The following is a 20,508-nucleotide window of genomic DNA, read 5'->3' on the forward strand; positions in this document are numbered from 1 at the left end:
GACCCAGACAGGCCCACACTGCGTGTGCGTGCGTGTGTGTGTGTGTGTGTGTGCGTGCACACACACTTGCAGTGTGTATTCATGTATGTGTGTGCATGTGTGCCTGTGTGCATGTGTGAGCGTGTTTGTGTGTGCATGTGTGCCTGTGTGTGATGTTTGTGTGTGTGCATGTTTGTGTGTGCATGTGGGTGCATGTGTGTGTGTGCTTGTGTGTGTGCATGTTTGTGTGTGTATGTGGGTGCATGTGTGTGTGCACGCGTGTGTGTGCGCGTGTGTGTGCGTGTGTGCTCGTGTGTGTGTGTGTGTGTTTGCATGGCGGGAAGGCGAGGGAAGGAGGTTCACCATCCAGGTGGAGTCCGAGGCAGTTTTTCCTGCCTCTGGGAGGTCAGGCTCGTGTGACCCTGAAGGACGGCCTGCCCTCCTCTGCGTCATCCCCTCCTCTCTCGAACCGCCCTGTCTATGGGGCTCCCAGCCCCAGGGCAGCCTGGCCTCCTCGGGTGCACGGGACCGTCATGGTCAGGGGTCACTGAGCAAACATACCAATGAACACGCACCAAGAAGGGAGCGTTCTAGGTGGGGCCTGTTCCCTACGCCCGGACCCCGGTTCTGCATGGGGGCAGGCGATAGGGTTCACCATGATGGGGAGACTCCGCTGACACCCGCCTCTCGGGGGGCCTCTGTCCGCGTCTTGTGACCCCCTAAGGTTGTGCCGGGTAGTGGGCTCCTCTTTGGACGTTCCCTGGGTCATCACCCCTCCCCCTCCCCACTTCCCACCCACCCCCAACACACACACACACACACACACACACACACACACACACACACACACACACACACTCTCCACACTGAACTCTCACAGCTCGCCGCGGTGGCCGGCCTTCTTGTTCTGGGGGATCAAAGAGTGAAACCTGGGGGGAGGAGGGGTGTAGGTATATCTGCTAGAAACCCGCCCCTCTGCAGGAACCCACCGCTTCCTTCTCCCCGGACTGAATTTCTCCCCGCCAAACAGCCCGGGAGAGCACCATGACCAAAATAGTCCGGATGCTGCCTCCCCCCACCCCCCCACACACACCCCAGGGAGGAGGCTAATTTTGGAAATCTTTGGGTCACTGCCCTGGGCCTGGTGCGGGGGGGACTCAGAGTCTAAGTATGTTTGCTGGGCGTGTGCACGCCCCCCCCCATTGCTTTGCTGTGATAAGACCCTGAGCAAACCAGGCCGCGCTGTGACCCTCCTGACTCCGCGGCCGTGTGGGTGCGGGACCAAGGCCACTCGTGCTCCCGGAGCTCCGGCTCCGCCACGGGAGATTTCCCTTCTGACCGGGGAGGGTGGGCAGGACAGAGTGTGGCCGGGCCGCTGGGAATGGGTGTAAAACCCTGTCCTTGAAGTGTGGGGTCTGCCAGGGCCTCAGGCACTGGGGGTCCTGCTGTCAGCCCCAGCCTTCCCCGGGACCTGCAGTGCCCAGCCCCGGCCTTCCCCGGGACCTGCAGTGCCCAGCCCCGGCCTTCCCTGAGACCTGCAGTGCCCAGCCCCGGCCTTCCCTGGGACCTGCAGTGCCCAGCCCCGGCCTTCCCTGAGACCTGCAGTGCCCAGCCCCGGCCTTCCCTGGGACCTGCAGTGCCCAGCCCCGGCCTTCCCTGGGACCATACAGTGCCCAGCCCCAGCCTTCCCTGGGACCTGCAGTGCCCAGCCCCGGCCTTCCCTGGGACCATACAGTGCCCAGCCCCGGCCTTCCCTGGGACCTGCAGTGCCCAGCAGTGCCCAGTCCCGGCCTTCCCTGGGACCTACAGTGCCTAGTCCCAGCCTTCCCTGGGACCATACAGTGCCCAGCCCCAGCCTTCCCCGGGACCTGCAGTGCCCAGCCTCGGCCTTCCCTGGGACCATACAGTGCCCAGCCCCGGCCTTCCCCGGGACCTGCAGTGCCCAGCCCCGGCCTTCCCCGGGACCTGCAGTGCCCAGCCTCGGCCTTCCCCGGGACCTGCAGTGCCCAGCCTCGGCCTTCCCTGGGACCTGCAGTGCCCAGCCTCGGCCTTCCCTGGGACCATACAGTGCCCAGCCCCGGCCTTCCCCGGGACCTGCAGTGCCCAACCCCGGCCTTCCCTGGGACCTACAGTGCCCAGCCTCGGCCTTCCCTGGGACCATACAGTGCCCAGTCCCAGCCTTCCCTGGGACCTGCAGTGCCCAGCCCCGGCCTTCCCTGGGACCTGCAGTGCCCAGCCCCGGCCTTCCCTGGGACCTGCAGTGCCCAGCCTCGGCTTTCCCTGGGACCTGCAGTGCCCAGCCCCGGCCTTCCCTGGGACCTGCAGTGCCCAGCCTCGGCTTTCCCTGGGACCTGCAGTGCCCAGCCCCGGCCTTCCCTGGGACCATACAGTGCCCAGCCCCAGCCTTCCCTGGGACCTGCAGTGCCCAGCCCCGGCCTTCCCTGGGACCTGCAGTGCCCGGCCCCGGCCTTCCCTGGGCCATGCGGCGTTGTGGCCACACGGTGCTGCTGGGACCTAGGAGGGCACCCGGGGAGCCGCCTCTCGCCTCGTGTGCTGGGAGAAGGGGTTGAGAGTGAGTCTCTGTCCGTTTGCGTGTTGGGGGCCATGCCCAGCAGTGCTCACTCCCGGCTCTGTGCTCACGGGTCTCTCCTGGGGCGACCCCACGGACCAGCTGCTGGAGCCGGAACCGGCCGGCCCAAGACGCCAGCCTGAGAGTCCCTCAAACCCCGGGGCCTGGGAGACCCTGGGACTCTGCCCACTAAGATGGCATGTTTGCATGAGAATCAGCATCGCCCGATCTCGTGATGACGTGACGGTTCCATGAAGGACCATGTAACCAAGGGCCAGGCCCCGCGGGCGTTGGAGCCGTGCGTGTGGCATCTGCCCGGGGCGGGCGGGACAACACCGAGGAAGGGCGCCCGAGCTGACCCGCCGAGGACTCGGGGCTCCGGGCGAGCCGACGCTTCCACCGCAGCCCCCCGGGAGGTGCCCGGCTTCGCCCGTCATCTGTGCACGGGGGACACGGGTGTGACTGTGTCTCCCTGGATGGATTCTGTCCAGTGACCCGAGACGGCAGGGCCAGTCTCAGAGTCGCTGAGGGGACCGAGGTTATCCAGGCAGGGGGCCCTGGCCGGTGCCTGGACCAGCGGAGATCTCGCGGTCTCTGGAAACGCCGGCGTTTCGTTTCATTTCAGCTTTCGGCTTTTGACTTCGCTGGCGGAGAGCTGGGCCCCCGAGGCCCCCTCAGGAACGGGCAGTGGGGGACTCGGGCGCTCCTCTGGTCTGCCAGGCCAGAGAGCTGGGCAGGCTGCAGTGGCTCCACTGACCCTTGGGTTTCTCACCTGGAGATCTGCAGGCGACTGACCCGCCTATCCCCTCGCAGACTCGCGGTCCAGCGAGGGCCAAGACTCCCGCCCGCTGGGGCGCTGGGAGCTGGGCCACAGCCATTGGTGCTGGTGGGTGGCCGCTCTCTCGGGAGCGTGGCCCGTCCACTAAGACCTCGCCCGATCTCCTCCAGATTCCGTATTTTCAGGCTGAAGAGTCAGCGCAGGGGTGACGGCGCTTGCCCTGCGTGCAGCTGGACCCCCACTTGATCCCTGGCATCACATAGGGGTCCCCCAGGCACCACCAGGAGTGATCCCTGAGCACAGAGCCAGGAGTCAGCCCTGAGCATCACCAGGTTTGAGCCTCTCCCCCCGCCCCCGCAAAAAAAAAAAAAAAACACCCGAATCGGTGTTTTTCAAAAATGCATTTGAGCCTTCAGTGTCCCGAAAGTCCTGTGGCAGTGCCTTTCCGCTCCCAGGGCGCTTGCAGAACGTCCCCCAGGGTCCCCATGTCTGCAGGGCATGGCCAGCAAAGCCTCTCACCTAAGCCTGAGACCCCCAGAGCCCAGGTCCCCCAGGGCAGGGCTGGGCGCTCGGGGGCTGAGGGGGTGCAGAGTGCTCCGTGGGGCTGCAGCGGGCCCTGTGGTCCTCTCATCTCGTCTGCTCCGCATCGGCCAGAGACCCCCGGTCCAGGCAGTGGACGGTCAGCCATGGTCAAGATGAGGGACATGGACCGGGAGGTGGTTGCCAGGGGCTTCCTTCTGGGGTTTCGTGAGTCTGATGGGCCCCAGACACCCCCTTTGTCTGCCTGGGAGGCTGGTCACTGGTTCCCCAGCTCTCCATGTCTGTCTGAGATGAGCCACCTCCCCCTCTCCCCCCCGCACCGTCCCTCGCCCCCTGCGCCCCTGCCCAGGTGAAGATCGCTCAAGGGAGAACGTCGGCTTGGCGGGAGAGGAGAATCTCCTGCCAGTGGGGTGGGGGTGCTCAGATATGGGGTCTCCATCCCGAGGGCCAGCAGCCCGCCTTTGTGCCGAGGACAGATTTGTCTCCCTTGTGCAACTTCTTTCCTCTTCTTTTGACAATTCAGTTGTCGAACTGAGCAGGCAGCACAGTGGTTAAGGCACTTGCCTTGCACGGAGCTGTGGCCACAGCGATGGTTCGAATCCTGACCCTGCTTGTGGTCCCCGGAGTGGCCCGCACACTGCCCGGTGTGGCCCTTGAACACGTCCAGTGTCCCCACCCCCCCTTTAGAAAAAAAAAAAAGCAAGCTTAGTTTTCAGCGTTAAAGATTAAGGACTTCCACGTGTAACCCAGATTCCAGTTTCTCTGGGGAAGATCGGTTTCTGGTGGCTTGATGGGGAAGGTGTCCCCGGGGGCTGCCCGGCTAGGGGTCTGGGCAGCGGGGGTTAGGGGGCTGCCCAGTGCTGAGGCAGGAGAGACTGGGCGAGACTGAGAGCAGATGCAGTGACTGTGAGTTTGAGAGCACTGTGGACTGGAGGCAGGGGTGGGCGAGACGGTCGCACGGGCCTTAGCTCTGGTGTTTGTCCCTCTGAGTGAGGCTTCTGGCCGAGAGACCCAGCACCACCCCCCGAGCCAGAGGCAGTGCAGGAGGAGGCCGGGCAGAGAACGAGGCGGGGACTGGGGGGCAGAAGAGGACGGGATGTTCCACCGAGAATGTGGGTGGCCTATGGCGGTGGGACATATGTCACGGGGAAAAGGGGGTCGTAGGGTGGGCGCAGGAGAGTGGAGGCCCCGAATGAGACTCCCCTTCTCACGCGTTACCCGGGGTGGGTGGTGTCTCTAAAGTGGGGTGACCCGTTCCTGCATGCTGGGGTGCTCATGAGAGAGATGGAGGCAGCCTTGGGTGGGGGCCTGGTCTGGTCATGGGGCGGGAGGGGCTGGCTGCCCAGAAGCGCCCCTGAACAGTGTCTGGATGAAGGAATGTGGGGCTGGAGCCATAGCACAGTGGGGAGGGCATTTGCCTTGCACGTAGCCAACCCCGGGTTCGATTCCCAGCATCCCATATGGTCCCCCGAGCACCGCCAGGGGTGATTCCTGAGTGCAGAGCCAGGAAGAACCCCTGTGCATCGCTGGGTGTGACTCAAAAAAAAGAAAAAAAATAATGAAGGAATGAGGGTACAAATGGAATGAGTGAGGCAAGCCCGGAGCGGCTCTCCGCGAACAACCCCCTCTTCTGGGGCTTCCCAGGCTGCTGTGTGAGGGAGCTGGGCCTGCCGGGGCTGCGGGGGCAGATCGGGGTCTGAGCGTGGGGCAGGCTCACTTGCAGGTGTGAGGGGGGGAGCACTCGAGGGCCCCAGGAAGCAGCTGTCTGGGGCTGTGCCTGTGGTTCCCGCCCCTCTCCGCCCTCTGGGGTGTCCCCTGGGGCGCGGAGGCAGGGGTGTGTGTTGGGTGGGGTGTGAGCGTGTTTTGAGAAGGGGCGACGGGGTGGTGGGCGCTGCTGCCAGCCTGTCCTGGCACCTCTTAGTGTGGATCCCACGGGGCGCCCCTTCCAGACAAAGGAGGTCTGGGGGTGCCCCCGACTCCAGCCCGTTTCGGTCCCAAGAGTTGCCATGCTCGGCCTCGCGTGTCCCCGGCCACGTTTCCCAACCGCTAAATGAGTCCTGAGAATCCTGCCCGCCTGTCGGTGCCAGCGGGTCACGGGATCGCTTTCGTGGCTCCCTGCAGCAATGTTCTCTCGGCCTGGGGCTCAGACCCCGTCTTGTGACCTGGGCGTCTCTTGGAGTCACTCAGGTTAAAATTAGAACACTTATTTTAAGAGACGGAGGCAGGCGGGCACACAACTGCATTGCTGGGTCAGAATGAATGACTGAAGAGTTTAGAGGCAATTGCGATGGGGACCCGGATTTTTTTTTTTTGTTGGTTGGTTGGTTGGTTGGTTTTATGATCCCTGGCTGGAGGTTTGGGGGATAAATCTAGCGATGAGTCAGGGAGGCTTTTGGGCAGCTTTATTCTGGGGCAAGGTCAGTTGAACTTGGCATCAATATTTTCCTTGCTTATTCATCGGCTATTTTGCCACCAGCCGGGAGGGAGATGTACGTTGTGACCGGTGTTGATGGCTACTCTTTGGTGAGAGAGGTCATTCTAGAAATATTCCCCAGGCTTCCCTCCCCATCCGGTCGCCCCAGATCACCACAAGGCGAATGTAAAGTCTTTAAAAGCAAATTGTGCAGGAAAGACAGTACAGGGGCTACAGTGCTTGCCTTGTGTATAGCCGACTGGGTTTGATCCCCGGCATCACATATGGTCCCCGAGCACTGCCAGGAGTAATCCGTGAGTGCTCAGGAGTAAGCCCTGAGCACTGCTGGGTGTGACTCCACCTGCCAAAACACAACAAAAGAAATAAAGCAAGGGGGACGTTCTCTTTCTTGTCACCTGTGCTCTGGCTTCGTGTGGCTACGGTGATTTTGTGACATTGGTCAGAATAGAAGATTGGGCACTTCTGTTCTTGTGTTTGGGCCACCCCTGGAGGTGCACAAGGCTTACTCCTGACTCTGTGCTCGGACGCGACTCCTGGCAGTACTCAGGGCACCCCGGGGGGTGCCAGGGATCGAGCCAGGTCCAGCCACACGCCAGGCGGGTGCTCGCCCCTGTCATCTGTCCCCGCGTCACCCAGAACACGGCTCTCGCTCCCGGCCCCTCACTTGCTTCCTGTGGCTTTGCCGTGGCTGCATTTGGGCATCTTATTGTTTTCACTTTATCTGCATGTTTTATTTATTTATTTTCAGAGTTGCTCGCGATGATTTGGTCCGTCCAATAGTCCAGCACCAACCCCACCACCTCTGCACCTTCTCGCCTCCGTTATTCCCAAACTCTGCGCTTGGGTGTTTCAGTTCTCACTGGGAAGCCTCTTCCCAGCTGGACACGGGGACTCCGTCTGTGGACAGCCCTTATCACGGGGTTGAGGGGGGGTGGGGCTGGCCATGGTTATTCAAGGAAGGGCCTGGTACAACTGTGAGCCGACATGAGCCCCCACCCCTGCCACCCTCTCTCCCCCCCACCCCAGCCTTGGCTTCCTCCCATACTTGTACCAGAGATAAACTAAGCAGACCCTGCAGATGTCTTAGTTGGGGGGGGCGGGGTCTGGGGGCCACACCTGGTGGCACTCAAGGGCTATTCCTGGCTCTGCTCAGGGGACCATATATGGTGCCGGGTGCTCAAACCTGGGATGTGAGGCCTTCCCTGGCGCACCATCTCCCCCCCACCCCTGCTCTGTCCACGCGTGAGTCCCGCTGGCACCAGCCCTTCCTCTCGCCACCCACCCACCGAATTCACCAGCCGCCCACAGGCCGAGCCCTGGGACAGTGGGGAGGGTGCTGGCCACGTGAGGTACCTCCCACGGTCCCCCAAGCCCACCAGCAGTGATGATCCCTGAGTGCAGAGCAGAAGCCCAGCTGGGGGTGCCCCCTGCCCCCCGAAACAGCAGCAGCAGATCCTCAGGTAGCCCGGGACGCCACACCTGGCCGGGGAGCCCTGCCTCCCTGCCTCGCCTGCGGTTACCGCCCCGCCCCTGGTGGGAGGGGACCACGTGGCCCTAAGTGCTGGCCTCCCACTGTCCGGGTGTGGCTGCTCACCTGGAGAGTGCAGGGAAGAGTGGGAAGCTGGGGTGGCCGGGGTCCACCCCGGGGGCCTCCACCCTGAGGGCTCAGAGCTGCAGCTCTCAGGAGAGACCCCGGCGGTCACACACACGCACGCACACAGACACACACACACACACGTACACACATACACACACACGTACACACATACACGCACACGCACACACATGCACACACACACGTACACACATACACACACACACACACACACGCGCGCGCGCACACACACACACACGTCCCTGGGCAGCTCCGCCTCCAGGCAGGACAAGCTGCCCCCGCAGAGACTCTGATGACACCCTGTGCGGCCGCAGGAGCTGGGACGCCGGAGCGTGTGCCGTCAGGTCCCGCTTCGGACCGTGGGTCCCTCCCGATAAGCCCCCTCGACCCCCACCCGCCCCATTTGGCCTGTCCCTCCTCGGCTGCAGGTGGAGGCCATCGCTCGCACCCACACGTGCTCCCCCGATGGTGGCTGCCTGCCGGCCTGACCATAGCACCAAGTCTCCCCCCCTCCCCGGCACCACCCTCCCCTCCCCCAGCCCAGCCCTCGCTTCCGGTCACCAATCTGTGCCTCTGGGTCCCTGAGCACACACGCTCACCTCCTCTGGCCCGTGTCTGCTTTCATTTTTATTTATTTTGATTTGATTTGAGAGGAGGGGGGTGTTGGGCCATGCCCGATGGTGCCCGGGGATGGTTCCAGACGCTTCAGGAATGACCCCTGGTGGGGCCCAGGCGTCCCTCTTAGAACGGCGGGTGGCTGCATGCAAGGCGAGCGGGCACCCGGCTTCCCACTTCCTGGGCTGTTTCTCGGTTTCTCCTGTGGTTGCTGGGCCATACTGGAGGTGTTCAGGGCCTGTTCCTGGCCCTATGCTCAGGGGTCACTCCTGGTGGGGCTCAGGGGACCACCCGGGTGCTGGGTTTGGGCCCAGGTTGGCTGCGTGTGAGGCAAGCGCCTGCCCTGCTTCCTGTCTCTGGCCCCTGCACGTTCATTTGAACATGCAGGTATTTCCTCCCGAAGCAAGCTCCCTTTCTGGGGGGGAGAGGGACACACCCACGGGTGCTGGGGGACCCTGGGGTGCTGAGGAGCAAACCCAGGGCTCCTGCATACAAAACACGCACGGCATCTCTCTGGCCTCAGAACTGGACCTCGAAGCCTATGCTTTTGTAAGACGCTGCTGCAAGACAGAATGTACACCCGAGTATTTACAACTGCGTCGGTTCAGAAATGGCTCCCGAGAAATGAAACACAGCCAGCATGGCCGCAAGCCCAGCGTCCTCCTCCAGAGACCAGACTTCCCTGATTTACACATCACTGTCATGTTTGCTCTGCCCTTATGCAAGTAGACTTATATGGATTTTCACTTGCGTATGTATGTATTGTCACTGTCATCCCGTTGCTCATCAATTTGTTCGAGTGGGTACCAGTAACGTCTCTCATTGAGAGACTTATTGTTACTGTTTTTGGCATATCCAATACGCATGGGTAGCTTGCCAGGCTCTGCCATGCAGGCGCGATACTCTCGGTAGCTTGCCAGGCTCTCCGAGAGGGGCGGAGGAATCGAACTCGGGTCGGCTGCGTGAAAGGCGAACGCCCTACCGCTGTGCTATCGCTCCAGCCCATGTATGTATTAGGCATATTTAAAAAAAAAAAAAAAGAGGTTCAGTCTTGCCATGCATGCAGCTGCCCCTGGTTCAAATCCCTGAGCGCTGCCAGGAGTGAAGGAATTACCCCTGAGCACAGAGCCAGGAGTCAGCCATGAGCACTGCCAGGTGTGTTCCAAAACTAACAGAAATTTACCTGTGTGTTTGTAAGTTGCATAGTAAATGTTTCACTACTGTATTGTACCGCGGGATGTAAACCCACCAGAAATTGTCCACTCGGTAGAGCGGGCGAGTGACCTGTGACACCGTTCGGCCACCAGCAGGGACTCTGCTCCCACAGGGGCGGACAGGTGGGGGCGTTCTGCCCTTGCCTGCACGTCTGTGTCTCTGCCACGTGTGAGCCGTGTCGCCGTGTCCCCGCCTGGAAGCAGTCTCCCACCCGGGCTTGCTCCGCCGTTGGAGCGGCGGCATCTCAGAGTGGGGGACAGAGAAAGCAGCGCAGGGGCCGGCGCTCAGGGGTCTCTCCCGGCTCTCCTTGGGGGCGCTGGTGAACCTCGGGGCCACGGGGGCTCGGACCTGTGCTCCCCGCCAGCCTGCTTCTGTAGGACCCACAGTCCCTCTGCTCGGGTCTCACAGGCGAGGCGAGGAGGACGCCGGAGGCAGTGCTCTCCCCCGGGGGCATGCTGGAGGCGTGGACACCTGAAGGCTCAGCTCGGGCGACTAACCTGTGGTCATGGGGATGTTTCCAGGGCAGGGGAAGGTCGGGGAGGCAAGCGGGCACAGCGGGCGGGACGCAGGCTTTCAGGGCCACTGGCCGTCCCAGCAGTGCCTTCTCAGGCCACGGCTGTGGTCGCGGTGGGCGTGTTGGACCACTGCCCCCATGGCTCTTTTCTGGCATTTCTGTGTCTGACACTTTTTCTTTTCTTAATACACCAAAATTTCTCCGCTGGGTTTCACTGATTGTCCCAGCGCTGCTCTAGGGAGGCGGGGGCAGCCAGGACCCCTCCTCGAGGGCTTGATGTCGTGGCTTCGTTTTTGCTAGCGGCACACCCGGTGGTATTCTGCGGCTACACCCCATGGTATTCAGGAGTCACCCCGGGTAGTTCTTGGGGGGACCAAGAGGTGCCAGGAATGGAACCTGGACTCCCTGCGTGCGATGTGTGCCCTCAGCCTGTGCTCTCTCTCCAGCCTGATTTTGATTTTTTTTAAATCTTTTTTAAAATTGATTAAATGTCCATGAGATAGGGCATGACAAAGCTGTTCATGATTGGGTTTCAGTCACACAGTGATCCAACACCCGACCCTCCCCCAGTGCATTTCCCACCACCAGTGTCCCCATCTCCCGCCCACCTTCCCTGAACACTTCTCCACCCCCCCCCCCGTCTGCCTCTCTGGCGGGCACTTTCCTTCCTTCCCTCTCTCCTTCTGTGCATGATGGTTTGCAGCACAGGTACTAAGAGGTCTTTGTGTTTGCTCAGGGCGTTCAGTATTTTTTTTTTTTTTTTTTTTTGCTTTTTGGGTCACACCCAGCGATGCTCAAGGGTTACTCCTGGCTTTGCACTCAGGAATTACTCCTGGTGGTGCTTGGGGGAAAATATGGGATGCCGTGGATCGAACCCAGGTCGGCTGCGTGCAAGGCAAATGCCCTACCCGCTGTGCTGTCGCTCCGGCCCCCGGCGTTCAGTAATTTTATCGGGAAAATTGGAGCAGTTTTTTAACTGGGTGGCAGCTTTGGGGTGTGGACGTGACTGCTAAGGCTTTGGGAAGTACAGGGAGAAGATTTGGGGGGTCACACCCGACAGTGCTCGCGCCGTTTTCCTGGCTCCATGTTCATGGATCACTTCTGGTGGGGTAGGGGAAACGGTTTGCAGCGCCGGCTCCCAAATCCACGGGAACTGCATGCCTGACCCACTGCGCGCTCTCTCTCCCGCCCACCGCTACCGTTTCGTGGGCAATCAGAACCCACCAACGGGCTCGACCTGTGCTCGCTCGGCAGGTTTGGTGGAAACGCCAAAGTAGTGCACTTCCTGGGGCGAGTCAAGCCATGGAACTACGCTTACGACCCGAAAACAAAAAGCGTCAGAAGCGAGGGCCACGACCCCAGCATGGCACACCCCGAGTTCCTGCAGCTGTGGTGGGACGTGTTCACCAGCAGCGCCCTCCCCGTGCTCCAGCAGTGCGGCCTCGCCACGGACACCTGCGCGGCCCTCACCGTGGTACGTGCTCCCCTTGAGATCTCTGGAAACCCGGGACCCCAACACCGGGGGCGGGAGAGGGGAGTGCTTAGCGGTATTTTGATAAAGATGATTTTGTGGGCAAAAACCTACCAGCCAAGACTACCGTTTGCACTAGATCTGAGAGCAGAAGAAAGGGCTTAGGAAGTTTCGTACAAATCTTCAAACTTGTGGGGCCATAGCGATAGCACAGCGGGTAGGGCATTTGCCTTGCACGCGGCCGACCCGGGTTCGATCCCCGGCATCCCATATGGTCCCCCAAGCACCGCCAGGAGTAATTCCTAAGTGTAAAGCCAGGAGGAACCCCTGAGCATCGCTGGGTGTGACCCAAAAAGCAAAAAAAAAAAAAAAATCTTCAAACTTGTAATTAGCCCCTGTGAAAAGACTGGGGTTATTCCACTAGTCTAGACGAATTTTTCCCTTTCTGAAACTAAATGCACTTATATATATATATATTAAAAAAAAGTCTGCTTGGAATACATTTGCAGCAAAGAAATCCCAGTGACAGGAATGAGAGCAGATATTCCCTAGGTTATTGATGACTCCCGTTTATACTTGTGTGTTTGTAAAGAAGCTTGAAAGGTCATCTCGCAAGAGGCAGGTGACATGCCCTCACCAGCCCCAGAACCCTCTGGCGGCGTCTTCGTGGGCTTCAGAGGGGTCCCTCTGAGGCCTGTTCATTTAGAAGAATTGGAAGAGGAGAAGTTAAACTTCTGTTACATTCCTTTATAAAGACCAGAAATGAATGGGTGACGTCTAAACTGATGAATATAGTTTAATTGTGAGATTGTCCAATTATATAAAAGACTGTCCTTTGCTAGGTACAGCTTCCCCTCCCGCCTTGGTTTTTGGGCCACACCTGGTCATGCTCAGGGCTTACTCCAGGGTCTGTGCTCAAGGATCACTCCTGGCAGTGCTCAGGGGACCATCTGGGGTGCCAGGGATCCGATCTGGGTCAGCTCCTGTAAGACAAGTGTCCTCCCCGCTGTCCTGTCTTTCCAGCCCGAGAAAGCTGTTCTTCATTAAGCCTGGCCGACTCTAGCCAGTGTTAGTTTTCTGTTCCCATTTCACAGATAAACTGAGGCTGCGAGTCCTTCGATAACGTCTCTTGGTTAGGTAACAAACCAGACAGCAACAAGACTCAAATCTGGGTCTGAGACTGTTATCTGGTTGAGACAGATCTTGGCCTTCTGCAGAGGCGGGTCTAATCAACACCAACCATTGCAATTACAGCTCTGTGGAAAGCAGAGTTTCCACAGACCCAGTACATTATATTTCTAGTCCATTTCCATGCACGCATGTATCTTATGCTCTCACAGACCTATAGCAACAGGTAATCAACACTTCAGTGCTACCTTTTTCTTGGTTAAAAACACTGCATCTCCTGCATCTACAGTCATTTGCCTGCCCTTTTCCCTACTAAAATCTCCAGTACATTCTCACCTGAGCCTCTTTGGAAGAATAGCATTGACTTATTTTTTTTCTAAGGGGACTGCCTACCCATAATGTGCACCAAACTTAATGTAATGTAGGGTAGGTGTGCTCTACTGCCTAACCGTGCACCGGGTTCCTCCCACACCCCAAGGAAAGGTGGAGACGGGAACTGAGATTGTAAGCAGACGCCCAGAGGCTTCGAGAGCAGAAGCACCGGGGCTGGTGCAGGTGGGCCGCAGTCTGAGGTGCGACTCTGGGCGCTCCCCTGCCGAGGCTCAGCCTCTCCGGAGTCCCTTTGTTTAAGTTCTCCACCTTTCCGAGTCCACACCGACCGGGAAGGTAGCGTGAGCCGCGTGTGCCCCGGTGCAGCCGTCTTACGCTTTCTACTGAACTGTTTGCAGCTCTCAGCCTGGGTCGGTACACTGGCTTTCTCTTGTGGCTTCTGTGGAAAGGTACGCAGAGCTTACACACCCACCCTCCTTCCCGCCCGCCCAGCGTCTGCCCTGAGTCGACTAGTCTTCATTTCGTTAGGAAAGCCATCATCCGACACCCCCGTCTTTCCGTGTCTTCTTTTCTTTCTTCATCCGTCTCCCGTGCTACACCTTCCTGTGCGGGCCCTTTGCATGACCGTCCACCCTGACTCGTCTGGCCTCCTGCCGGGCCGCGTGCTCACGCTCACGGGGGTCTCTGGCTCTGCTCTCCTTCTAGGATGAGGCCTCGGGAGCCATGTCCCATCTGTCCCTGGGGGAGTTTCCCGCCGCAGCCCCGCCTTTTGTGTCCTCGGAAGAACGGAAGGAGCGCTGGGAGCAGGGCCAGGCCGACTACCTGGGCGCCGACTCCTTCGACAACATCAAGAGGAAGCTGGACACTTACCTCCAGTAGCCGCACGGCCACGTTCCTGTGGACACGGCCCACGGCGCCGCCGAGTGTCCCCCCGCCCCGGGGGTCTGGAGCTGGGCTGGGAGAGGTCTGTTTCAGCTGGTAGAGGCTTTCACTAAAATGAGGGTGTTTCCGCAGGACAGCACGGGAGAAGGGGACAGCTCTGTGACTCGGACAGCACTGTGCTTTTTACGCCCACGGCTTCCTGGGCGGGAGCTTCGGGGGACCCTCAGATGCTGACGGCCCCCCGACTCGGTCGGGACAGTCTCACACCAGTGAGCAGGCTGCATCTTCCGTCCCGTGCTGTGCCAGGCGCCCCGAGGTCTCCCTGCAGAATGCGACAGGCCGCCTGGCTCTCGCTTGCTCGCACCCGTCACTAGACGTGCCTTGTAGAATAGCCCAAGGCTGCCGGGGGGATTGCACTTAACACCCTCAGGCCAGGACGGTCGGTTAGGCTGAGGCAGCCGCACACTTCACCACAGCCGGCATTAACCCACTTGATCTCCCGGGCCCACCGCTGGGGAATGTTCTCCAGTTTCCTGTGAACAAGGTGGCATGTTCGGTCCTGTGCATCTGAAAATAGCGGTGTGTTCTCTGAGCGGTACTTGCAATGACACCTTTATGAAAAATAAAGACGTATTGCCATTTCTCGGTTGTCTACTTAAATGCAATCATCCCCATTTGAAAATAAAATATGTACCTAGTGAATTTTTCATAATTTGTAAAATTCATGTTAAAAAATAAACATAAAAGTTGACGCTGAAATATAGTTGACGCTTTAAAAAATTGATTTCTACAAGTCTAGAGGTCCTTAAATCTAGAGCTCTCAACTTAATAAATGGAGGGAAATGAGACCAAGTTCAGTGTCACCTCTGCTGTGTCCCCAGATTAGGTGGGCATTCGGACTTTAGGGTAACTGTAACTGTAAAACTGTAGGCTCACTGGCAGTCTGAACAAATTCGGTCTTTCAAGAATTAAAATCAGAACCGGACCCACTCACTGTCTTTTAGCATTTTTAACCATGACGGAATAATAGACGCATAAAGCACCTTTACGAAATAGTGCAGATGATTCTAGGAAGGATGGCAAGTTAATGCTATTTTTTTTGGGGGGGGGTCACACCTGGCGATGCACAGGGGTCACTCTTGGCTCTGCACTCAGGAATTACCCCTGGCAGTGCTCAGGGGAACCATATGGGATGCTGGGAATCGAACCCGGGTCGGCCGCGTGCAAGGCAAACGCCCTACCCGCCGTGCTATTACTCCAGCCCCAAGTTAATGCTATTTTAAAATTAAAGTTCCTGAAACCATTGTATTGAAGAAGGCAGGAGAGAGAACCAGGATGTTCAGAAACTTCAACTGGGCAGAAGCTCTGAGGGCCCCTAAGACATCATCCTCAGACCCTCCCCTCGCCCTGAAATATCCGACTGCCCGCTGGGTGTGGGTGCAGTGACTACACCAGGGTGTGGAAAACCTGGAGGCAAGGATCAGTTTGGGGGACACCTGAGAGGCCAGCTGTCACAGGCGCTCTAAAAGAGAACTGACCTAAAATTACACAAGAAACGATTAATGATTTGACAATAAAACCACTACAGTCTCTCGGAGTGGTATAGATTAGGCTTTTTTTTTTTTTCTTTTTGGGTCACACCTGGCGATGCACAGGGTCACTCCTGGCTCATGCACTCAGGAATCACCCCTGGCAGTGCTCAGGGGACCATATGGGATGCTGGGATTCGAACCCGGGTCGGCTGCGTGCAAGGCAAACGCCCTACCGCTGTGCTATCACTCCAGCCCCTAGATTAGGCTTTCTGACTTTCAAGTACATGAAGTGCCACCAAATGAAGATTCTGATTTTGGGGTCAACACCCAGCAGCACCTGGGCTACTCCCAGTGCTACTCAGAGGGACCGTGCAGTGCCAGAGATGGGACCTGGACCGCTCTCACACAAAGCATGCACGCCTGCCCTCGGAGCAGCCTTCCTGGCCCCACACCAAGACTTTAGCGCCTCCACATGTCAGATGATGTGACACAGGAACTCTGCAGACAGCCCTTGTCCCAAATCCCTGTGATGAGTGATAGGAGTTAATCTCTTCCAGTGAAAATCCAGTAGGCAGGTAAAATCTGGCTAAGCTGAAATTAAACTCATTCCACCATTTTAACATCAGATGAATGAGTTTTTTTTTGGACCGTTCACGGACAGTTTCAAAGTTCACTGCAGCGCATGTTCATTTTGTCACCCCAGTGGCCACTGAGCTCTGTCTGATTTCAAAGAAACCTGAGCTCAGTCCAGAAACAGCATGCAGCAAAGCATTTATTTAATCATCTTCTTTTCACATCTTATTTCATTTGAGCCAAGATAAGCCAAGATATACACTGAAGACAGACAACACGACTCATTCAATGAGTCATTTAATCCCTACCCGATCACATGTGGGAAGATGGGCATTAGAAATACAGGCATGTGCAAGGTAGACATAGATCCTTAGTTTTTGGTAGGAAACAGTCCTAACTAAGAAATAGTTACAAATTATGTTAAATAGACTACACTGACAAATTAACAGGCAAAGTCCTCCCTTAGTGTGGTCTGGTAAGACCTCTAAGCGCTTAACCAAAGTCAATTTTATTACATGTGACATTACAAAAAAATTCAACAGAAATTGGGGTTTATGAAGAATTCGTATTTAACTTTTATTAGTGGGAAAGTACAGACACACAAACACACAAAGCAGACTAGTATAAAGAACTCCCATCATCCACTTTTAAGTTATGTCTACAAGTCTTCCCCCACCAGATTATTTGAAAATAAATCCCATAAATAAGTTTTTAGAGTATTTCTGCACTTAATTTTAAAACATAAGGACTTCAGGAAATGGTATCAAAAAAAAAAAAACCTGTTAATCCCAAATGAAATGTTCTCCATTATTTTATTTCCATTTTGTTCTTCTCAAGGTCCACGTAGGGCTCATACAGCACAACTGTTTGATATTCTCTGATAAAATCTTGTTTTCTCACCCTCCATTTTTGTTACTGTTGTTGACTGAAGAAACCAGACTTTTGTTTTCTATATAGATTTCTATTCAGATTATAGTTCACTGGTTGAAATTGACAATCGTATATTCTTATATGTTCTATATTTCCAATGAACTGTTTGAACCTATCAGGTTAAGGTGTGATTTTTTTTTTGAGTGGTGGGGGGGTTATTTTTTGGGTCATTCACTTTGGCGATGCTCACGGCTACTCCTAGCTTAGTGCTCAGGGGTCATTTCCGGTGATGCTTGAGGAACCATGTAGTGCCACGGACTGAACTTGGCCACCTACATGTGAAGCATGCTTTCACCCTGCTGAGCTATCTCATCTCTCTGGCCCTAAGGGGTCAAGCTTTTGTGCTGTATTTTTTAGAGGTGTTATCTCCTTGTATTTCTGCCATTGATGACTGCCTAGATTTATTACTTCATTAGGGATTTCAAAATGGAGACTCGTCTACTAGCTGAAATATTTCACATACTTCCACTAATTTGATCATCCTGAGGTTAAGCTTCTATAGAAAAGGCATGATAAATGTTTGATTCTCTCTCACTCACCAGTACACAAAATAAGAAACTGACTTCCTAGCATCTTCCAAAGGCGACCAGTGGTTTTGAGGCGGTTTGGTTCCATTATATAATGAATGAATGAATTCTAAGTTTCTACCCATTACAGTTCTGAAAAGATGGTCAAAATGTTTTGTCTCTGCAACTTGCAACTCAAGAACACTGCTTTTGCAGCTGGTGGAAACGAACTTGAATGAGGACCAAAGAACTGATAGGAAGGCATACAGACCCACAGGCTGTTACTGTAGAACTGGGGAACTGAGAAGAATCCAGCATGCTTTCACCAGAGTGAAAGCAGAGACACTGCTAACGGGTTAAAAGTAAAAAGTGAGGAAAGATTGAGAATGTGAGCAAGCGAGTCTTCAAGCTGGTCATTCCTGAAAACTCGGGAGACCACGACAGTATACAGTTTCTTGAAGCGCATTACTACGTATTCCGATACAGTGGGTCTTGGTTGAAAGCCCCGGCAGCCCCGCCCTATCTACCATCCAGAACCCCAGTTGACTCTGACCCAAGTGGCGTATGAGGCCCCTTGCTACATTCTTTACACTGAATGCAAGAGGGAATCGGGCTTTTAGCAGAAGGTACATAAAAGATGGTTGCTGCATAGCGGGGATTCAACTTCTGACAGTCAAGGCGTTCCAAACAACAATCTGAACTCCTGCAATGATACACGAAACATTACCATAAAAGAACATCTACAAATAAAGTTGTGTCGTGTTTACCTTTTTAATTCAGAGACTTGGGGGCATGCTAAAACTTGACTCAGGAGTGAAATAAAATAGTGTGCCATGGTTTGCTTTTTTTCTCTGCTTACTATACAAATACAAAAATGGATTAAGATCCATTTTTATACTTGAATAAGTTATCTGATAACTTATTTCTCTGAGTTTCAGATGCTGAAATTCAGTCTCCTTTATGTAAAAACAATCTGTAAGAAAGCAAAAAGAGAAGAGAAAATATTTATTAGGTAATTGCATTCCAAGGACCATAGTAATTTGATGATGTCTACATAGTATTACTGTTTTGCAGATAATCCGAGAACAAAAAAAGTAAATAATCTGCAAAAGAATTTAATCCAAGTTTTTGGTCTACTCTAACTCCAATGCTATGTATACTCAGGCGTTAAACAAACATATGATTGAAACAGAAAATGAGATCAGAGAAATGGGCAAAAGGATCAAACATCTCAATCTAATGAGAAAAACAAACACCAAAAAATTAAAATTTGTGACAAAATATAACAATGGAAAAACTCTCATTTTGTTTCCTATAAAGAGGACAGTGGCCCAGAAGAGGGTGTTGGGAAATACTTCTTTACAAAGGGTTTCCTAACTAGCATGTCTGAAATTGTAATGTTAAAAAATAGAAAAGAAATGGGTAGGAGAATTCAAGAGCAGAAATTAAGAGATTGGCTTTCCCAGTAGTTTCTGCTCAGAAGCAGCAAAGCTTTTGTAAGGTGATATTTTGATACTGACAAACTCAAAGTCAACACACTCCTACAGGCGTGGGAGTTCCTTATTCTATACTCAGCCACGCAACTCTTGAGATCTACTTATTCGGTTAAGGGTTTTTTGATAGTCTATCAGCCTCACTTCTCACTACTGTTGGCTTAGAACAAAAATTAACAGTCCAATGTTCAGTAATGAAGCCTGAAATGCTAGACCTTTTCTATTGAGTCAAATATATGAATTTACTGAAGGCTGTTGTTTGAGCTGGGCTGAGCGGACCCGACACTTCAAATAACTTCTGCCTTTCATTGTTGTAATCAGTGTGTGATCCAAATAACTGAGTATTTTAGAACTTCTCTATTACCAAAGACAGTACAAATTCCAAAGCATTTAAAACGTTTAACAACAGAGAAAAGCTATCAAAAGTATCCCATTTGGGAGTTGGGGAATCAAACACGTCACTGTGTTAATTTTTGGTTTATTACCTTTCGCTATTAGCAGCCTAAGAGCAGAAGAGCGTAGTAAGTTTTTACTTTAAGAATTTAGAGATGGGAGCCGGAGCGATAGCACAGCGGGTAGGGCGTTTGCCTTGCACTTGGCCGACCCGGGTTCGATCCCCGGCATCCCATATGGTCCCCCAAGCACCGCCAGGAGTAATTCCTGAGTGCAAAGCCAGGAGTAACCCCTGAGCATCGCTGGGTGTGACCCAAAAAGCAAAAAAAAAAAAAAAGAATTGAGATGGTTATGAGCTTTTGGAATCAGAAAGGGTGACAAGTTTATCCCATAAAATAGCATGTTATGTGTATAAAGTCATTAAATTAAGAGCTAGAATGTCACTGAACTTGAAATAGATTTTGTTCTTATTATCCAAGAATACGTCAGGAAACTGAACCGTAATACAGCTGGTGGGGCTCTTGCCTTGCACCTAGCGGACCCAAATTTAGTCCCCGGCACCCCAGATGGTCTCCTGAGCCCTGCCAGGAGTGATTCCTGAACACAGATTCAGGAGCAAGCCCTGAGCACTTTCAGGTGTGGCCACCATTCCCCTCAAAAAAAAAAAAAAAAGTCAATTACCATAGTGATACTGGATCATACATACCTACAGTGGCTCTCACTTGGAATATAGTTTAATAAAAACAAATTGCAGTGGTGCAAACATGTTAATTTAACTTTTCTATGCAAAGATGCAGAACCATACTGCAAAATCTTTTTCAGGTAATCTGAAATATCAGGGATCACTTAGGCATGTAAAAAAAAAGGCAATGATTCATGTAACATTGTATCTGTGGAGTTGATCAATCTATTTTAAAAACCCACTTTGAACAATTATATGCTATCCCATAGCAATGAGACAAATTTGCCCACACAAAGGTCAGCGCCTTTGGAGGCTAGTTCTGTACTTTA

At 54.7% G+C, this 20,508-nt stretch overlaps 2 protein-coding genes across 9 annotated transcripts in view; one reads left to right on the forward strand and one right to left on the reverse strand.

Annotated features, from left to right (window-relative positions):
* The window catches only part of GYG1 (glycogenin 1), a 28,177-nt gene extending 13,332 nt beyond the window's left edge, over positions 1-14,845 (forward strand). Inside the window, exons 6-8 of one of the 2 annotated variants that reach the window (XM_055129502.1) lie at positions 11,514-11,733; positions 13,587-13,637; positions 13,894-14,845. In XM_055129502.1, coding sequence (XP_054985477.1) covers positions 11,514-11,733; positions 13,587-13,637; positions 13,894-14,067 — 445 coding nt within the window. In that variant the 3' untranslated portion in view covers positions 14,068-14,845. The remainder of the gene's footprint in view (positions 1-11,513; positions 11,734-13,586; positions 13,638-13,893) is intronic. The other variant, XM_055129503.1, reaches the window with a different exon arrangement.
* Positions 14,846-16,348: 1,503 nt separating this feature from the next.
* HLTF (helicase like transcription factor) overlaps positions 16,349-20,508 on the reverse strand; it is a 54,701-nt gene continuing 50,541 nt past the window's right edge. For 6 of the 7 annotated variants that reach the window (XM_055125911.1, XM_055125913.1, XM_055125910.1 and 3 more), the window contains exon 26: positions 16,349-18,584. The gene's annotated coding sequence lies outside the window, so the exon portion shown is untranslated. The remainder of the gene's footprint in view (positions 18,585-20,508) is intronic. The other variant, XM_055125909.1, reaches the window with a different exon arrangement.

Source organism: Sorex araneus, chromosome 2 (assembly GCF_027595985.1).
Source record: "Sorex araneus isolate mSorAra2 chromosome 2, mSorAra2.pri, whole genome shotgun sequence".
Taxonomy (NCBI): Eukaryota; Metazoa; Chordata; class Mammalia; order Eulipotyphla; family Soricidae; genus Sorex; species Sorex araneus.